Source organism: Gymnoscopelus microlampas (genome assembly GCF_963454915.1).
Source record: "Gymnoscopelus microlampas genome assembly, chromosome: 11".
Taxonomy (NCBI): Eukaryota; Metazoa; Chordata; class Actinopteri; order Myctophiformes; family Myctophidae; genus Gymnoscopelus; species Gymnoscopelus microlampas.
In genome coordinates, this window is record NC_139948.1 from 11,719,264 (window position 1) to 11,736,780 (window position 17,517).

At 40.4% G+C, this 17,517-nt stretch overlaps 2 protein-coding genes across 3 annotated transcripts in view; one reads left to right on the plus strand and one right to left on the minus strand.

Moving 5' to 3' along the window:
* Positions 1-10,154: 10,154 nt before the first annotated feature.
* On the minus strand, positions 10,155-12,462 carry hoatz (HOATZ cilia and flagella associated protein; the record flags this gene model as incomplete). The annotated part of the gene is made up of 2 exons (XM_084070606.1): positions 12,178-12,462; positions 10,155-10,432 (listed from the first exon to the last, which is right to left on the minus strand). Exons 1-2 carry the CDS (start codon positions 12,455-12,457, stop codon positions 10,155-10,157), a joined length of 558 nt encoding a protein of 185 aa, XP_083926732.1. The 5' UTR covers positions 12,458-12,462.
* A 1,576-nt stretch (positions 12,463-14,038) lies between these two features.
* Positions 14,039-17,517, plus strand: part of LOC311056017 (uncharacterized protein) — a 58,643-nt gene continuing 55,164 nt past the window's right edge. For both annotated transcript variants that reach the window (XM_084072356.1, XM_084072357.1), the window contains exons 1-2: positions 14,039-14,166; positions 16,251-16,584. In XM_084072356.1, coding sequence (XP_083928482.1) covers positions 16,426-16,584 — 159 coding nt within the window. In that variant the 5' untranslated portion in view covers positions 14,039-14,166; positions 16,251-16,425. The remainder of the gene's footprint in view (positions 14,167-16,250; positions 16,585-17,517) is intronic.

Below are 17,517 nucleotides of genomic sequence, written 5' to 3' on the forward strand. Positions count from 1 at the left end.
GGCATAAAAAACTTCCTACAGCTCAATGAAGGCGACTTTGAAGTTGTATTTGCCCGCCCCCCCCCCTCTCAGCCCTCCCCCCCCCCCCCCTCTCCGCCCTCCCCCGACTCCATCGAAGTGATTAAAAATGGTCTTGGCAACCTGTCCACCCTTGTCAAACCGCACGTCAAGAGCCTCGGTTTGATATTTGATTCTGCCTTTAAGTTTGGCAAGCAGGGTTTTGGCACATGCAACTAAATAATGGACTATTCTCTCAGTTATTAATTCTACTTTGTAGTGATTATATTATGGACTTTAAGACTTTTAAGACTTTATTCATAATTCACAAGGGGGCGGGACGGACGTTGTCCCTTTAAGGGAGGGTTTTCTGGGTAGCTGTCGTGTTCCTGTGTTACTTGTCAGTGGTTGTTGTGATAAAAATAAACAAGTGACACTCAGTCAGGACTGCAGTTTCGCTCCCCGTTTCCCACTGCAGTCTGAAAACTCACCCTTTCAGACTCCACCTCAACCCCCATAGCACTCCTCTTTCCTTGTATTCCTTCTACTATTTTTTTTTTTTACTTAATTAAAAGTATCAATACTGCAATATAGAAATACTAATGTGACAAGTAAAAGTCCAGAATTCAAAAGGTACTTCAGTAAAAGTACAAAAGTATTGGCATCAAAATGTACTTAAAGTGCCAAAAGTAAAAGTGCTCATTATGCAGAATGTCCCATTTCAAGTTTTCAAATGTATAAAAATCTTTTGAAAATAGCAGATCAGTTCACAATGCAGACACTTCTTATCTCCGTATTTTAGCTTTTTTCATAAATTAATGCCGTACTTCGCCATTCTATGTCACACAAAAGTAGCAAAAGTAGCTGATCTACAAGCTCAAAACGCGTCACAGTGCGACACGTTTTGAGCTTGTAGATCCGCTATTTTTGAATTGGAACCCAGATTTTTTTTTTTGTATTTTTTAATTGGAATCCTGAAAAATAAATGTTTTATGTAATTTAAAATGCATTTAGTTATACTTATGATAACTTCATGAACTTAAATACAAATACATTGGACATAGAAAAGACAATAGAATTGTAATACTAGTCATTAAGCTTCTAATATAGACTGAAGTAATTAAAGCCGGTCATGTTTGCATGTTTGGAATTGTAACAGCTGAAATCAATAACATATCAGTATTCCGATATTAACCTGCGGGCCGCCAGTTGCCCATGGACACTGTGGAGCATTGAGAGGCTATTATGATGCTCAAGTGGACAGTTACTGTTACTGGACTGTTGCATCAACCAGAGGACTTTTGATCGTACTGTTTATTCTTTTTTGCCTCTCTGACAGGAATGTCTGCAAATTCTCTTTCAACCAAAAAAAGCCTTATAGTCCAGAGAGAAGAAAAACAACAGGGGGTATGATCTCTTAACTTACGAAATAGTTTCAAGGCCGTAAACCTGACGCAAGTGAGCAGACAACAGTGGTTTCTCACCAGAATCTATGTATATAGCTATATATAAATCTATATTGATAAACGTGAGCATGTCATGCACTCTTGTCGTTAAAGTGCTAAAGTTTTAGACATTTTTAGAAATGAAGTGATGCAAAATTATTAATAAAGTGAGAAAGGAATCTGCAATTTCACAGAACATCACATGCTTCTGGCACTATATCTGCACTGAACCAAAAATAAACAGTAGAAAATGTATTCTCCTGTCCTGCCTGTCTGACTAAAGACCTGTCTGATGAGCACTAATCACAATGCTCTCCAGTTGATGAATTCCACACAATCCCCTCCAAGCTGAATGAATCAAGAGACCACATTCATTTTCACTCCTGTGCGTGCATGTGTACCTCTCTCTCTCTGTCTGTGTGTGTGTGTGTGTGTGTGTGTGTGTGTGTGTGTGTGTGTGTGTGTGTGTGTGTGTGTGTGTGTGTGTGTGTGTGTGTGTGTGTGTGTGTGTGTGTGTGTGTGTGCGTGTGCGCGTTGTTCTTTGGGGTCTTGTGTTATGCAGTTTTGCAGATCCTTCATGTTCTGAATTGTACGAGGCAAACAAACAACGGATTGCACTGAGGCTCCTAAAAGGCTCACAGAATAGGCGTGTGTGAGTGTGTGTGCGTGTGTGTGTGTGTAAAGTAGCCTAACTAAGTACCTTTGCTCAAGTACTGTACTTAAGTACAATTTTGAGGTACTTTTACTTTCCTGGAGTATCTCCAATTGTCTATCTATACTTTTACTTCTACTCCACTACATCTCCAAGGCAAATATTGTACTTTTACTCCACTACAATGATTTGAATCATTTTAGATTTCTTTGGCTATTCAACATATTGTAAATCCGATTGTCAAATATTTTGTTCCAGGGACCCCCCAGAAGCAAAGATTTGAGTTACAAATGATCGCCTTAAACATATATATATATTCAAAGATTTGCACACATTTTCAAGATTTTTCAAAAATAGCAGATCTACAAGCTCATAGCGCGGCACCGAGTGCTGCGCTATGAGCTTGTAGATCTGCTATTTTTGAATAGCCAAAGAAACGAAAATGACCGAGATGCGTTCCATATTGAATGGCTTAAACCCTATGTACTTCATTGACTGGGGTCCCTCAGAGGTCTGTACTTGGCCCCCTCCCTTTTCCCCTCTACACCAAATTCCCTCACCAAAAATAGCCGATCTACTTGTACTGTATATAGGCTGTATGTATGCTGAATGTTCAGCTATTGTGACATGCCCACAATAGGGACGCTAGGGTCGTGATCAAATTAACATGATTTTGCAGCATCCATTCCATTTTCTACTAGAGAAGTGTGACCAAGAGTAAATGCTAACAGTTCTAAAGTATATACACAACATTTATGATCTAATACAGTACCTCAAGCTATAAATATGGACTCCAAACTGAAGTCTCTGTACACTCACTTCAAATACTTGTAATACAGTACCTCCTTGTAATAGCAGCTCCTTTTAATATAGTAGATAGATAGATATACCTTTATTGATCGTGCAAGGGGAATTCAGTTGTCATAGCAGCACTGCAGTACAGTATTAAACACACGACAGATACTGATAGGGGAAAGAGATACATCTACGCTTAATGAGAAATAATAAATAATAAGTAAACAGGTAGTAACGCACAGAGAATTAAAGTACCAAAAAACAAACAAACAAGGGAGATAGGGTGTTGTCTGGCTCTCTGCCAGTGGTGGAAAAAAGTACTCAAATGTTTTAATTAAGTAAAAGTAATACTGCAATGTAGAAATGCTCCGTTACAAGTAAAAGTCATGTATTCAAAATGTACTAAAGTAAAACTACAGAAGTATTGGCATCAAAATATACTTGACCTTGTAAAATGAGTAAGTAAAATGACCCACAATATCTCATTTCACAAGTTTTCAAAATGTATGAAAATCTTTTGAAAATAGCAGATCTACAAATAGCATATATATATATATATATATATATATATATATATATATATATATATATATATATATATATATATATATATATATATATATATATATATATATATATATATATATATATATATACACACACATATATACACATATATATATATACATATATATACACATATATACATATATATATATATATATATATATATATATATATATATGTATATATATATATATATATATGTATATATATATATATATATATGTATATATATATATATATATATATATATATAACTCTAAACTTTCTCTACAAAGGGAAAGTTTGTCTCCCTTCCAATGTGTGTAATACAGTACCTCCTTGTAATATAGTACCTTATTGTAATATAACTACAGGATATGCTAGATATTGTCTCCAAACAGAACAGTACACAGAGGGGAAGGCCATCCCTCTTCAAATCATTGTAATACAGTATGTCCTTGTAACATAATACCTTCTTGTAATATAGTACCTCAAACTATATTGCCTCCCAATTGAACTTTCTCTACGCAATGAGAAAGGCTGTTCTCTCTTCAAATCAGTTCAATACAGTTTGTCCTTGTAATAAATACAGTACCTCCAACTATTTTGTCTCCAAACTGAACTTTATCTACACAGTTTGTCTCTCTCTATAAGTAGGCTCTATGCACAGCAGCCATATTATGACTTCCTTCACAGGTGTTACCAATGATACTAATGAAGGCTCTGTTCCATTTAGTGTAGCACAGTGGTTCTCAGACCTTTTAATTTCCACGACCACCCTAACTCTGAGAGTGTACAAATGGAACCAAATGGACCCTTACGGGTCCATTTGGTTCCATTTGTACACTCTCAGAGTTACACACCCATAAGAGGCCATTTGGAACCCCCTCAAGGAACCATATGAGGGTCCCTGGACCTCAATTTTAGACCCACTGGTGTAGCAGAGTGTTTCCAGTGAGCCAACGTGAACAATATCAGCACCCTGACTCTGTTTGACCAGAATGGAACAGAGCTACTACATTTATTTTTCACCCGGTGCAAATCCCCCACAGCCTGGGGAGGCCAGGGCCGAGCTCATGCCTCCTTCAATGCATGAGAGCCAACTGACCTTCTTGTCACCTGACAGGGGGGAGTTTCCCCGGTAGGACGTAACGCGTGGAAGGAACACATTATTCCAACCAGTTCCCTTCCCCTCCATCAGGCGCCCGGCTGTCATGGGGGAGGCGGCATAGCGACCAGGATTACTACATGTTTTTGTGAGGGTATTAACTACCCTAGGAGACACGGGGAGAACATGCAAACTCCACACAGAGTAGGCCCTTTTGCCAACCCCACCTAGGGTATGGGCGCTGATGACGCGGAGGAGAAGACACGTCCCCAGCGCCCACAGCGTCCCCGGCGGGAATCGAACCCAGGACCTTCTAGCTGTGAGGCGACAGCGCTACAATCTGAGGTCTTTTAAGCAGCAGACAAAAGCAGGTCTATTAAAGGTTCCCCTATAGGGCCAGTAGTCTGGGAAAAGATAAGGGACTTGTTTGCACTTGTGTGTGTATGTACTGTATGTTTTAATGTCATGTGTTTTGTACTGTAATGTATGTAACTGGTGTTGACTGTTAAATGTGAGAGGGCCTCAATGGCAGTGGTGTAAGGTAACTAAGTACATTTACTCAAGTACTGTACTGAAGTACAATTTTGAGGTACTTTTACTTTACTGGAGTATTTCCAATTGTCTATACTTTTGCTTCTACTCATCTCAGAGGCAAATATTGTACTTTTACTCCACTACAATTATTTGAAAACAATTAGTTACTAGTTACTTTGCAGATATAAATGATTACATTATAAAACATACATTAACCACTTTAGCCCTATTTTATACCTAGGCTATTTGAAAATAGCTGATGATGACGCGTTGTGAGCTTGTAGATCTGCTATTTTCAAACATTTTAGTACTTTTACTTTTGGTACTTAAATACATTTTGATACCAATACTTTTGTACTTTTACTCAAGTCAATTTTGAATTCCGGACTTTTACTTGTAACGGAGTGCTTCTACATTGCAGTATTGATACTTTTATATAGTAAAACATTTGAGTACCTTTTCCACCACTGCTCAACGGAATTAAGTCCCAGGACACTCCTGTGTAATCCTCGAACTGCTGTAATGTGGCTTTGCTTTTCAAATGAATCAAATCAAATCAGACGTGAGGTAGGCACAAAACTCAAAGCGCACACCTGGCCTCGTCTCACAGCACGCCACGTGTACCTCAGCGCATCACACAACAATGCTGCAGCTTCACACATCATTGAAATACTATGACAGAGCATCTTTTTGAACTGCTCCATAATAGATTGTAACGTCTCTGTGTTATGATGTCAGCCATAAATATCAAAATATCAGCTTTCATTCACAACGACACTCCCCTGAGGCTGAAGCTGGCTTTATGTAATGTGTCTGTGTGAGCCAGCAACAGCTGTGCCATTTGGAACAATCTGTGTTCGGCCCAGACAAAGGACACTGTCGATGGGCACTGAAACGCTGCACGTTATTGCTGGGGTCAGCAATAACACCACCAGTATGCTTTTAGGGAATTGTCTGGCACGCGCACACGCACACGCACGCACGCACGCACGCACGCACGCACGCACGCACGCACGCACACACACACACACACACACACACACACACACACACACACACACACACACACACACACACACACACACACACAGACATCAGTAGGCCTTTATGAGGACATATAGTACCACCATTGTCTTGAGTCTGTCATATCATCATTGTTCTTAGTTTATATCATTTAGCTATCACTAATTGACTCCATCGGTTCGTATTAAGCAACTGTCAAACATTTTAACTTTCAGTATAGCCGTACATTGATCAACACAGAATCACAGATTATGCCAGAAGAGTCACCACCACCACCAGAGGAAGCTCCACAAACCTTGTCCAACCCTTTTTTGGCTCAACAAAGGGAAGTAACTCGTTCTCATGCTATTCATCAAAAATGTGGAACGCCCTACCAAAAGGAGTAAAGGAGTGTAAAACCCTACTCTCTTTCAAAACAGCCCTAAAGATACACCTTCAGGAGGCTGCAATTGGAAAATGGCCCCTGTCTAAGTCCTAACCTAACCTACCCCCCTACCCCCCCCTCTCTCCTTCTCCTCTTGTACATATTTCTCACTCTTCATACCAGTAACCTGTAAACTGATTGTATGACATTCTATAGTAGTTGTGTATATCTGTCTGTCTCTTATATGTATCATGATTTGTGTGCATGGGGAACTCATTTGAAACAAGCTCAGTGCTTTTATGAGTCTTCCAGTTTAGTAGACCTTGTATTGTGAATTTGTACTTCCATGTACTGTTGTTCTCATGTCTTACTAAATAAAGTACATCAATCAATCAAACTATGATGCTTTGAACAGAGTATGCGCACAAGAGGGTTATACCTTGGGCTTTACTGCCATCATGTGGTAAGTAGTCAGCATTACATGCACCCAAAACCTTAGGGACCTGCAGCATAGAGGTATAATATAACGAGTCCACGGAGAAGAATAGACGGATTTCCGCGCGACGTCATCACAGAGCAGAATGCGCAATCTGCGCATGCCCGGGTGAAAGGCGCGTTCGAAAATACAGCCCTGAGCGGCAGTGAGCGCACTGGCCAATACAAACTAATAGGCGAGTGTGCTCTGGTGCGTAATTTCCAAACGCACCCATAGGCTTCCCCCTCCTCTGCGCGGTCATATTCCTCTCATGTTTACTAACAGGAAACCCGTCTATGAGGGCGTATGAAGTGATTACACGACTGGAGGAGATGATAATAATATAAAACTATTCCAATATGAATGATCCCACCTGTTGTGTTGTCTATTTGTTGTCATGTCTACAATGTTGAGGGGGAAAGTGTTGGGTAAAATGAAAACACAAGATATGCGTGCATACAAATCCTCTAATAAACCTCTGCAAATAAAATGACTTCAAACATCATCCTTCTTACTTTGGTTTCATGGACATCAGATTATCATGTGCAGGTCTGGCTATTATTATTAATTTTAACCATTAAATAAATAATATAACGTTTTGGACAGTGGACCTTCATAATAAAAGCTTCACTTCTCCTTCAATCAGTCACTGGTGTATCCCTCTCAGTGACTTCCCATTGTGTCAATAACAATATCAAATGTATAAAATGCATTAAAATCTTTGGAAAATAGTAGATCTACAAGCTCACAATGCATCGCATCGCGACGCATTGTGAGCTTGTAGATCGGCTATTTTCAAATGGCCGAAATGTAGGGCTGAAGTGGTTTTGTAATAATAATCAAAATCTACAAAGTAACTAGTAACTAAAGTTTTCAAATAATTGTAGTGGAGTAAAAGTGCAATATTTGCCTCTGAAATGTAGTGGAGTAGAAGTAAAAGTACTGAAAATTGGAAATAATCTAGTAAAGTAAAAATACTTCAAAATGTTACTTTTGTACTTGAGTTGGTTAATGCACATCAAAATAAAAGTAAACTTTTTTTATTCAATTATTAAGATGAAAGTATCTGCTGCTGCTGTGCTCATACCAGTAAGCTAACCACAGGGTGTTCTTAATGTCTCATCATTGAACTAACCAAATTAGCACACATATAAAAGGCTATCGCTTTTTATCCTGTTATGACTTGACCTTTGTCATTGGCCACTTGGGATTTGAATATCGCAGGTTGATCAAGGCCATCCACTTCCATGTTATGTTGTGTTTGAACGTGGCTCTTTATCCAAGAGGCTGTATAGTAAAATATTGAGTACATGTATAAATTAGCAACAGATAACCTTTGAAACCCTCAAAAAGTGCATGACAAAACACCAGTGGTGGAAGAAGTACTCAGATATTGTACTTAAGTAAAAGTAGCAATACCACAATATGAAAATACTCTGTTACAAGTAAAAGGCCTGTGTTCAAAATGTTACTTGAGTAAAAGTACAAAGGTATTGGCATCAACATATACTTGAAGTACCAAAAGGAAAAGTACTAAAATGTTTGAAAATAGCAGATCTACAAGCTCACAACGCGTCGCGTTGTGAGCTTGTAGATCTGCTATTTTCAAATAGCCTATGTATAAAATAGGGCTAAAGTGGTTAATGTATGTTTTATAATATAATAATTGATATCTGCAAAGTAACTAGTAACTAAAGTTGTCAAATAATTGTAGTGGAGTAAAAGTACAATGTTTTCCACTGAGATGTAGAGGAGTAGAAGTAAAAGTAAATTGGAAACACTCAATTAAAGTGCAAATAAGTCAACATTTTTCTTAAGTACAGTACTTAAGTAAATGTACTTGGTTACTTTCCACCACTGACAAATACAGTATAACTTTCTAAGATGGAATCGCATCATTATAATGGATGATGTTGTCATATTTGAAGGTCAGTGAGGCTTAGACTGCACAGTAAATCATCAGTTAATGTATCCATTTGTAACTCTGGGAGCGTATGTGTACGCTCTGTTATTTGTAATTTCATTTTGAAGCTGTAAGGACATCCATCCAGTCTGTGGTACTCACATTTTGTACTCAAGTAAAAGTACCAATACCACAATGTAGAAATACTCCGTTACAAGTAAAAGTCCGATATTCAAAATGGACTTGAATCAAAGTACAAAAGTGTTTGCATTAAAATATACTTAAGTACTGAAAGTAAAAGTACTCATTTAGCAAAACGTCCCATTTCACAAGTCTCCAAATGTATAATAATGCTTTGAAAATAGCAGTTCTACAAGCTCACAACGCGTCGCAAAGCGAGCTTGTAGATCTGCTATTTTCAAATAGCTTAAGTATGCATAGGGCTGAAGTGGTTTATGCATGTTTTGTAATAACAATCAAAATCTACAAAGTAACTAGTCACTAAAGTTGTCATCCTACTATAATTCTAGTAACCTCTGTCGTGGTGAGGCTGTCTGTAGTGGTGAAGCTAACCGGTCGTCCTCAGTGGCTGGAGCAAGCAATTGCTCTGATTTTGCACACAGCCATTGACCATTACCATCTGAACTTAACTGTGAAGCCCGTTTTTGAATTTCATCAAATCTCAGCTTCTTATTAGCGTTTATGTGTGAAAGAATGTCGCCTCCCGGGTTGCCAGATCATGTGCGCATATCCCCCCACGGCTGCGTCGACCGGGTATGGTCTAGTTGTAGCAATTGTAAGTGTAGTGGAGTACAAGTACAACATTTGCCTCTCTGAGATGTGCTGGAGTAGAATTAAAGGACAGAAAATTGGAAATACTCCAGTAAAGTAAAAAAAAAATCCCCCAAAAAGTACAGGACTTGAGTAAATCTGTACTTGGTTACTTTGCACCACTGCATCCATCTATGCCCAAAACTCATGCCTCTGTGTCATCGATAGGCTCTATGCACAACAGCCATAGTATCACTTCCTTCACATGTGTTACCAATGATACTAATGAAGGCTCTGTTCCATATAACCCCCATAACTCTGAGAGTGTACAAATGGAACCAAATGGACCCTTACGGGATTTGGTTCCATTTGTACACTCTCAGAGTTACACACCCGTAAGAAGTGTTTCCACTGAGCCAACATGCACAATATCAGCACCCTGACTCTGTTTGACCAGAATGGAACAGAGCCTTCATTAGTATCATTGGTAACACCTGTGAATTTCTTCACAATATGGCTGCTGTGAATAGAGCCTATCGGACTACTGGAGCTGCTGGACCATGTCCTTGTCCCTCTCCAGCTCTTCGTCTGAAGGTCTCCCCTGAGGTTGTGCCGTCGCTGCCGTTCCTCCGACGTCCATCTTGGGTTTAAACGCCCGGGCCAGCGTCTCTCTCTGGATCCTCTGCTCTCTCTGTCTCTGCATCAGGGCCAGGATCTCCTCTCTCTGCATGGCCACGGCCACGTACCGCCGCTTCTCCTCCTCGGCTCGGAGCTGCTGCTGCTGCTGCTGGAGCGCTGGGATGCAGGTGGAGTGGGCACCTAAACATTGTGGGCACGCCTCAATGTTAAACCCAAAATGTATTTGGCCGCGGACCCAATCTCAAAATATGTTGTTCCAGGGACCCCCAGAAGCAAAGATTTGAGTTACAAATGTTCGCTTTAAATATATATATATATATTCAAAGATTTGCAACCATTTTCTCGATTTTTCAAAAAACGTAGATCTACAAGCTCGTAGTGCGGCACCTGAGCTTGTATATCTGCTATTTTTGATTAGCCAAAGTGTAAAATAATGCTTTTTTAGCTCAAAGCAAAAAGTGACACAGATGCGTTCCAGGTCTTAATGGGTTATCTTGGCTTCTTTTTTGTTTTCTTTTAAAGAATATTTTTTCTTTATTTGACAGGACAGTTAGGCTGACAGGAAATGGGGAGAGAGAATGGGGAGTGACACGCAGCAAAGGCTGTCGAGATCGGGAGTCGAACTCGCGACACGCTGTCAGGCAACATTGGGGGACTGCCTATAGACGGGTTTCCTGTTAGTAAACATGAGAGGAATATGACCACGCAGAGGAGGGGGAAGCCTATGGGTGCGTTTGGAAATTACGCACCGGAGCACACTCGCCTATTAGTTTGTATTGGCCAGTGCGCTCACTGCCGCTCAGGGCTGTATTTTCGAACGCGCCGTTCACCCGGGCATGCGCAGATTGCGCATTCTGCTCTGTGATGACGTCGCGCGGAAATCCGTCTATAGGCTCTATGCACAGCAGCCATATTGGGAATGAATTGGGCCCCTTCCTTACTTCCTTCACAGGTGTTATCAATAATACTAATCAAGGCTCTGTTCCATTTAGTGTGGCACAGTTGTCTCTTATTTTCAAGGACCCCCATAACTCTCAGAGTTACACACCCACCATAAGGGGCCATTTGGGAACCAAAATGGAGTGTTTCCAGTGAGCCAACATGCACAATATCAGCACCCTGGCCAGAATGGAACAGAGCCTTCATTAGTATCATTGGTAACACCTGTGAAGGAAGTAAGAAGAGGCCCAATATCTTTCCAATATGGCTGCTGTGCATAGAGCCTATAGGCTACTAGCTCATGGCTCATGTCCAGAGGGTGGACTTGTTCATCAGGCTGCCTCACGCTACAGAAACAGGAGATCAGGGGCCTCATAAGGGCCTCATATGGCTCGGCAATAAGGTTTACTAATATACTGTACATGACTTGAACATGCACAGTACATCATTATCAGACCTAGATTTACTCTCCAACTGCTTTATGCCCAAAATAACTGTCTAGCCACAGTTTCTTTTCTTTTTTGGTGGCAATTATAGAAATATTAGATTTAAATGTTATTTTAAAAAAAATGATACATTTATACAATACATGCAGTGGTGGAAAGTAACTTAGTACTTAAGTGCTGTACTTCAGCACAATTTTGAGGTACTTTTACTTTACTGTAGTATTTCCAACGTTTTATACTTTTACTTCTCCATTACATCTCAGAGTCAAATGTTGTACTTTTTACTCGACTACAATAATTAAAAAACGTAAGTTAGTTACTATGTAGATTTGGATTATTAGTACAAAACATAGATTAAGTATATATTGATGCCAATACCTTTATACTTTTACTCAAGTACATTTTGAGTACTTTTTCCACCACTGAATATATATATATATATATATATATATATATATATATATATATATATATATATATATATATATATATATATATATATATATATATATAGCCAGCGTTCCCACTGTTCCGGTTTACCGTGGGGCATTGTGGTCGTTGTAGTCGTTCTCGTCGCCGGAGCAGAGCGCCCCCTGTCGGCGGCCGCGCCGGAGGCTGGTCGGAGCATTGGCCGGGCCACGGGCAGCCTTTGGCGGATGTCTGAGGACGCGACCAGCCGGGACTCCAGCCAGGGCTGGAGGGACACGGAGCTCCACAGCTGCGCTGCGTGAGACACGTCCTCCTGCGAAGAGCCGTCAAACACCATGAAGTACTGATCAAACTCCTCGTCTGTCTGGGAGTCCTCCCGGTGGAGCGCCATGACGGTTAAGACTAGGAACCGTGTGAAAGAAAGAAAGAAAGAAAGGAAGAAAGAAAGAAAGGAAGGAAGAAACACACCACGATGAGAAAATGAGACACCTGCGATTGGGGTAATTTTGTGCCTGTGCTGACGGCTGGCAGGCACAAGCAGTGGTGTAAAGTAGCTAAGTACATTTACTCCAATACTCTACTTAAGTTCAGTTTTTTTTTTTTTTTTTAACTTTACTGGAGTATTTTCAATGTTCAGTACTTTTACTTCTACTCCACTACATCTCAGACTACAATTATTTGAAAAAAAAAGATTTTAATACATTTTCTTCATTTGAAAACTTGTGAAATGGGACATTCTGCATAATGACTTTACTTTTGGTACTTTAAGTACATTTTGATGCCAATACTTTTGTACGTTCACTCAAGTAAATTTAGAATTCCGGACTTTTACTTGGAACAGAGTATTTCTACAGTATTGCAGTATATTTGTACTTAAGTCAAATATTTGAGTACTTTTTCCACCACTGGGCACAAGTAAGAAAAACAAGAATATGCTAACCCAGGGGTCTTCAACGTTTTTCAGGCCAAGGACCCCTTAGCTGAGAGAGAGAGAGATGAAGCAGGGACCCCCACCCCACTACATTACACAGGCTATTGTATAACATTGTGTTGCACATTAAACCTTTTCATATGATAGATTTCATAGATAGCTTGAGCTTCATAGACTTGTTTGACAACATTATCAGTGTTTTTTTTGGTTTGTTTACACCTAGTCTTTTCTAACACTATGTTGGATTCAAGTTTTAATGTGTATTTTCAGACATTTAACCACTTAAACCCTCAATACTTGGCTTGACCTTTGGCTCTGTACTTGGTCTGCTCTTTTTTTCCCATATACACCAAACCTCTTTGCCAAAAATAGCCGATCTGGCTATTTTTGGTTAATGTTCCCCCTAGAATAAGGATGCTAGGGTTCAAGTGGTTGATGCAAATACATAAAAAAGCTCTTATCACACACAGATTTGGTGAACCCCCCTTTAGTAACTCTGAGGACCCCCCTAGCGGTCCCGGACCCCCTGTTGAAGACCCCTGGGCTAACCAATGAAATTGGCAGCACAATATCATAAACAGCCTACATATCTCACGTCCGAAAAGCAGTAAGAAGAAAATAGGACTTTATCAAAGCCTATTAATAGCCCATTATAATGTGTTTTCTCAGTAAACTTTATGTTAACATAAATATTCCAACTTTCCACTCGTTTACCGTACACACACCTCAATTAAATCAAACTAATACACTTAATTTACAACTATATTCTGTTCTTCACAGTATATTCTAGATTCACTGAGCGCACATGCTCCGTTGTCAGAAGAACTGTGATAAACTCACTATGATAAACTCAGAAGTAGACCTATGTGCTATGTTACAGCCAGCCAGCCAGCCAGTCAGTCAGTCAGAGGCGAAAAAAGCTACCCTAGGCGCCAGCGCTGTTGTTATCTTTGGTTACCGGGGGAAACGGAGGAGGAGGCGGGGTGGGTCCTCCCCCAGGTGTAGCGGGCCTGTTTAAATAGTTTGCAGGATGATGCTGCAGGAGGAGGAGGATGCACATCATACTGTAGTACAGCTCCATCTAACCCGTCCTGTCTCTGCCTGGAGTAGCCTACTGTATATATACTGCCTATACAGTCAGCACTGAGCAGCCATCAAGACACCACAACGTAAGTATGAAGCCTCTATTTATCTTAAACAGCTACACAGCAACATTCAAAGTGTTGATTCACTCTGAGGGTGTACACATGGAACCAAATGGACCCTTACATTATCCATTTGGTTCCATTTGTTCACACTCTGACTTATAACACTCAGAAATTAACAAGCTGGGGTTGTGTGATAAATAGGTGTGTGTGTGTGTGTGTGTGTGTGTGTGTGTGTGTGTGTGTGTGTGTGTGTGTGTGTGTGTGTGTGTGTGTGTGTGCACAAATAATACTTCTGGTTATTTAACACAATACATTGTTTCCTTGCCTATTTAATGTAAAACCTAAAAGAGCTTCTGGGACCAAATAGCCTATTGCGTTTGGCCATATTTGAGTTCATTTAAGCAATTATTTAAGTAAAAGGAAAGTATACTTGTTGCTATAAGAGTTTTATGTTGAAAGCCAGGGGTATAAGCTACTGGATGACTAATTCTGCCCGTACATCCATTTTGACTATTTCCATGTCAGTAGAATATAAATGTATCCTAAACATAGACCTAAAATATGTCAGATAGCCTATAGATTTGATAAAATGATGTTGTTTTGCCAACACTTTTATGCGTGCCAGAGGTACTTTTACTGTACTGGAGTATTTACAATTTTCTATACTTTTACTTCTACTCCACTACATCTCAGAGAAAAATATTGTACTTTTACTCCACTACAATTATTTGAAAACTTTAGTTACTAGTTACTTTGCAGATATAAATGATGAAAATAGCCGATCTACAAGCTCACAACGCGGCACTTTAAGTGCATTTGGATACCAACACTTTTGCACTTTCACTCAAGTACATTTGGAATTCCCAACATTTACTTGTAACAGAGTACTTCTACTGTACATTGCAGTATCGATACTTTTACGTTAAGCAAAACATTTAAGTACTTTTCCCACCACCACCGACGGCAAGCTTGGCTGGACACACGAGGTGCTGCACCTTATAAGGTAGTACAGTACATGGCTGAAGAAGTAGCTAGCATCCCTCTCTCTCTGGGCCCACAAGAGCACACGAGAGCACAAGGGAGGTGTATAGCCAAACATGGGCATTGCGAAATGGCACCTGCAGGCTTTTGGGTGATTATAATAGGGGTTGCTATCTGCATGCTGCTACTTTGCATGTTTTATTGTCACCACCTGTCGTTCAATGGACGGTCAAGGCGGCCTTGTCACCTGCAGACGAGGATAAGTGAGTAAGTAAGCCCGATGCAAACCTGCAGTATGGAAATGTGTCGATTGCGTAATGCCGTATCGGCGCCGCCACAGCTCTATCTGTCATTAAAACGCAAATGTAATGAATGTCTTACCATTATGGCACTTGGACGGGGAGAAAGACGTGGTTCGTTCAGGGCGGCTTTGTGTGTTTTGTGTCAGGGGAGGTCTTCGATGTTTTTTTTTTTTTTCAGGCCAAGGACCCCTTGGCTGAGAGAGTGATGAGAGCAGGGACCCACTCCCACTCACCACCACTACATATTGTATGACATTGTGTTACTTGCAGATTCAACTTTTTTTGTAGATTTCATAGATTCGTAGACGCGTTTGACAGCGCTGTTCATCAGTGTAGGTTGGATTCATGTTAATGTGCGTTTTCAGATATTTTAACCACTTAAACTGTCAATGCTTAGTAAACTTGACCTTTCACTCTGTAGTCTGCTCTTTTTTCCCGGCTATTTTTGGCTCAAGTTATCCTCAGAATAAGAATGCTAGTGTTCAAGTGGTTAATTAAAAAAAAAAAGTTCCTATCACACCCCTTGTTCCCCCTGTTCTGTGTGATGAGACATGCACACTGCTCTGTGGCTGTGTTCCTAGAATAACACTGTCTATGAGGCCCATGTATGTCTATATAATGCCTTATAAACATACTTGCAATGCATTAGAATCTGCCCATAACAACGAATGATAAAGTTCTAAGCACTTGGAAATACCCATAATGCTTGATAACAATAACTAACTGACTTTTTACTTGTAACAGAGTATTTCAATTTAGCAGTACTTTTTCCACCACTGGTTTTAAGTGTCAATTGAATACTACCTTGTATTTTGTCTGCAGATCACCCGTCGTCTCATCTGCCGTAAACCAACTAGAAACTGATTTAAGTGCCAGCGAGCCACCCCGGATCATCCCATCTACCACCGACACGTCACAGGACCCGGTCGCCAGTGACGCTCCAGGCCCCGGCTCTTCCACACCAGACATCCAGTCAACTCCCCGTGACACTTCCACGATGGCCGACGACGAGGACAAGTACCTGTTCCTGCAGAACGACTTCCAAAACAGCAGCGGGGCGGCTCAGCCCGACTGGTCGGCCAAGAGGATGGTGTGGATTCCCGCGGAGAGGGACGGCTTCGAGGCAGCCAGCATCAGGGAGGAGAAGGGCAATGAGGTATATCAAAGAGTGGTTGAAATTATTTTTTTCTTCTTTCTTTCTTTTGTTTAATTTGCTCGGTTAAAGTGACACGGTTAAATGAATGAAAAACAGAGCATCGGGTATACAGATCACATCAAATAGTAACAGGTATAAAATCATGGTACATACATGTGCATGGTTAAAGAAAAACATAGCAATATAAAGCAGCAGGTATTGCATCACCATCCCCATGTGCAACTGATAGTCTCAGTGTCTCAGTGTAGTGTAGTGTAGTGTAGTGTAGTGTAGTGTTGTGTAGTGTAGTGCAGTGTAGTCAGTGGCGGCCTTTGCTATGTTTCACGAGTTTCAATTGAAACGGGCCCCGAACCTCAGGGGGCCCCCACAAAAAAAGATATATTTTTTGACTCTCATCCCAGTCCGGGGCCCGCCTCCGGCTGGCCGACATCCAATAATTTCATGCAAGAAGAGGATGTAGAGCTGATTAAATCAGGGCTCAGCTCAAGTGAATCATGTGAGTGAGTTGTTTTAGCTGTCTGTCCATGGTGGAAGTGCAAGTAGTCGAATTCATTTAGTTTGAAAATGCATCATTATGGATTATGGAAGCAAACCAACTTCAGTCCACAATTTTTTTTTATTGAAAAAAAAGAAAAGAAAAGGGGGTGCATATGGGGGCCCTATATTAGCTCTTGAAACGGGCCCCCAGATCACTAAGGCTGCCCCTGAGTGTAGTGCAGTGTAGTGTAGTGTTGTATTAGTGTATGTATGGATGTGAAACCAAACCAGCCACTGTAAAAGTTGCTCAAATTCTGGAATATTGTATGTAGTTGACCCACGAGCTGGCCACCAAGGGTAATAACAAGGCTAATGTAGGGTTTCATGTGTCATTAAACATACTTTCTAAGGATTATAATACATATTCTTCACAACCATTAGCTTGGCTTTTACGAG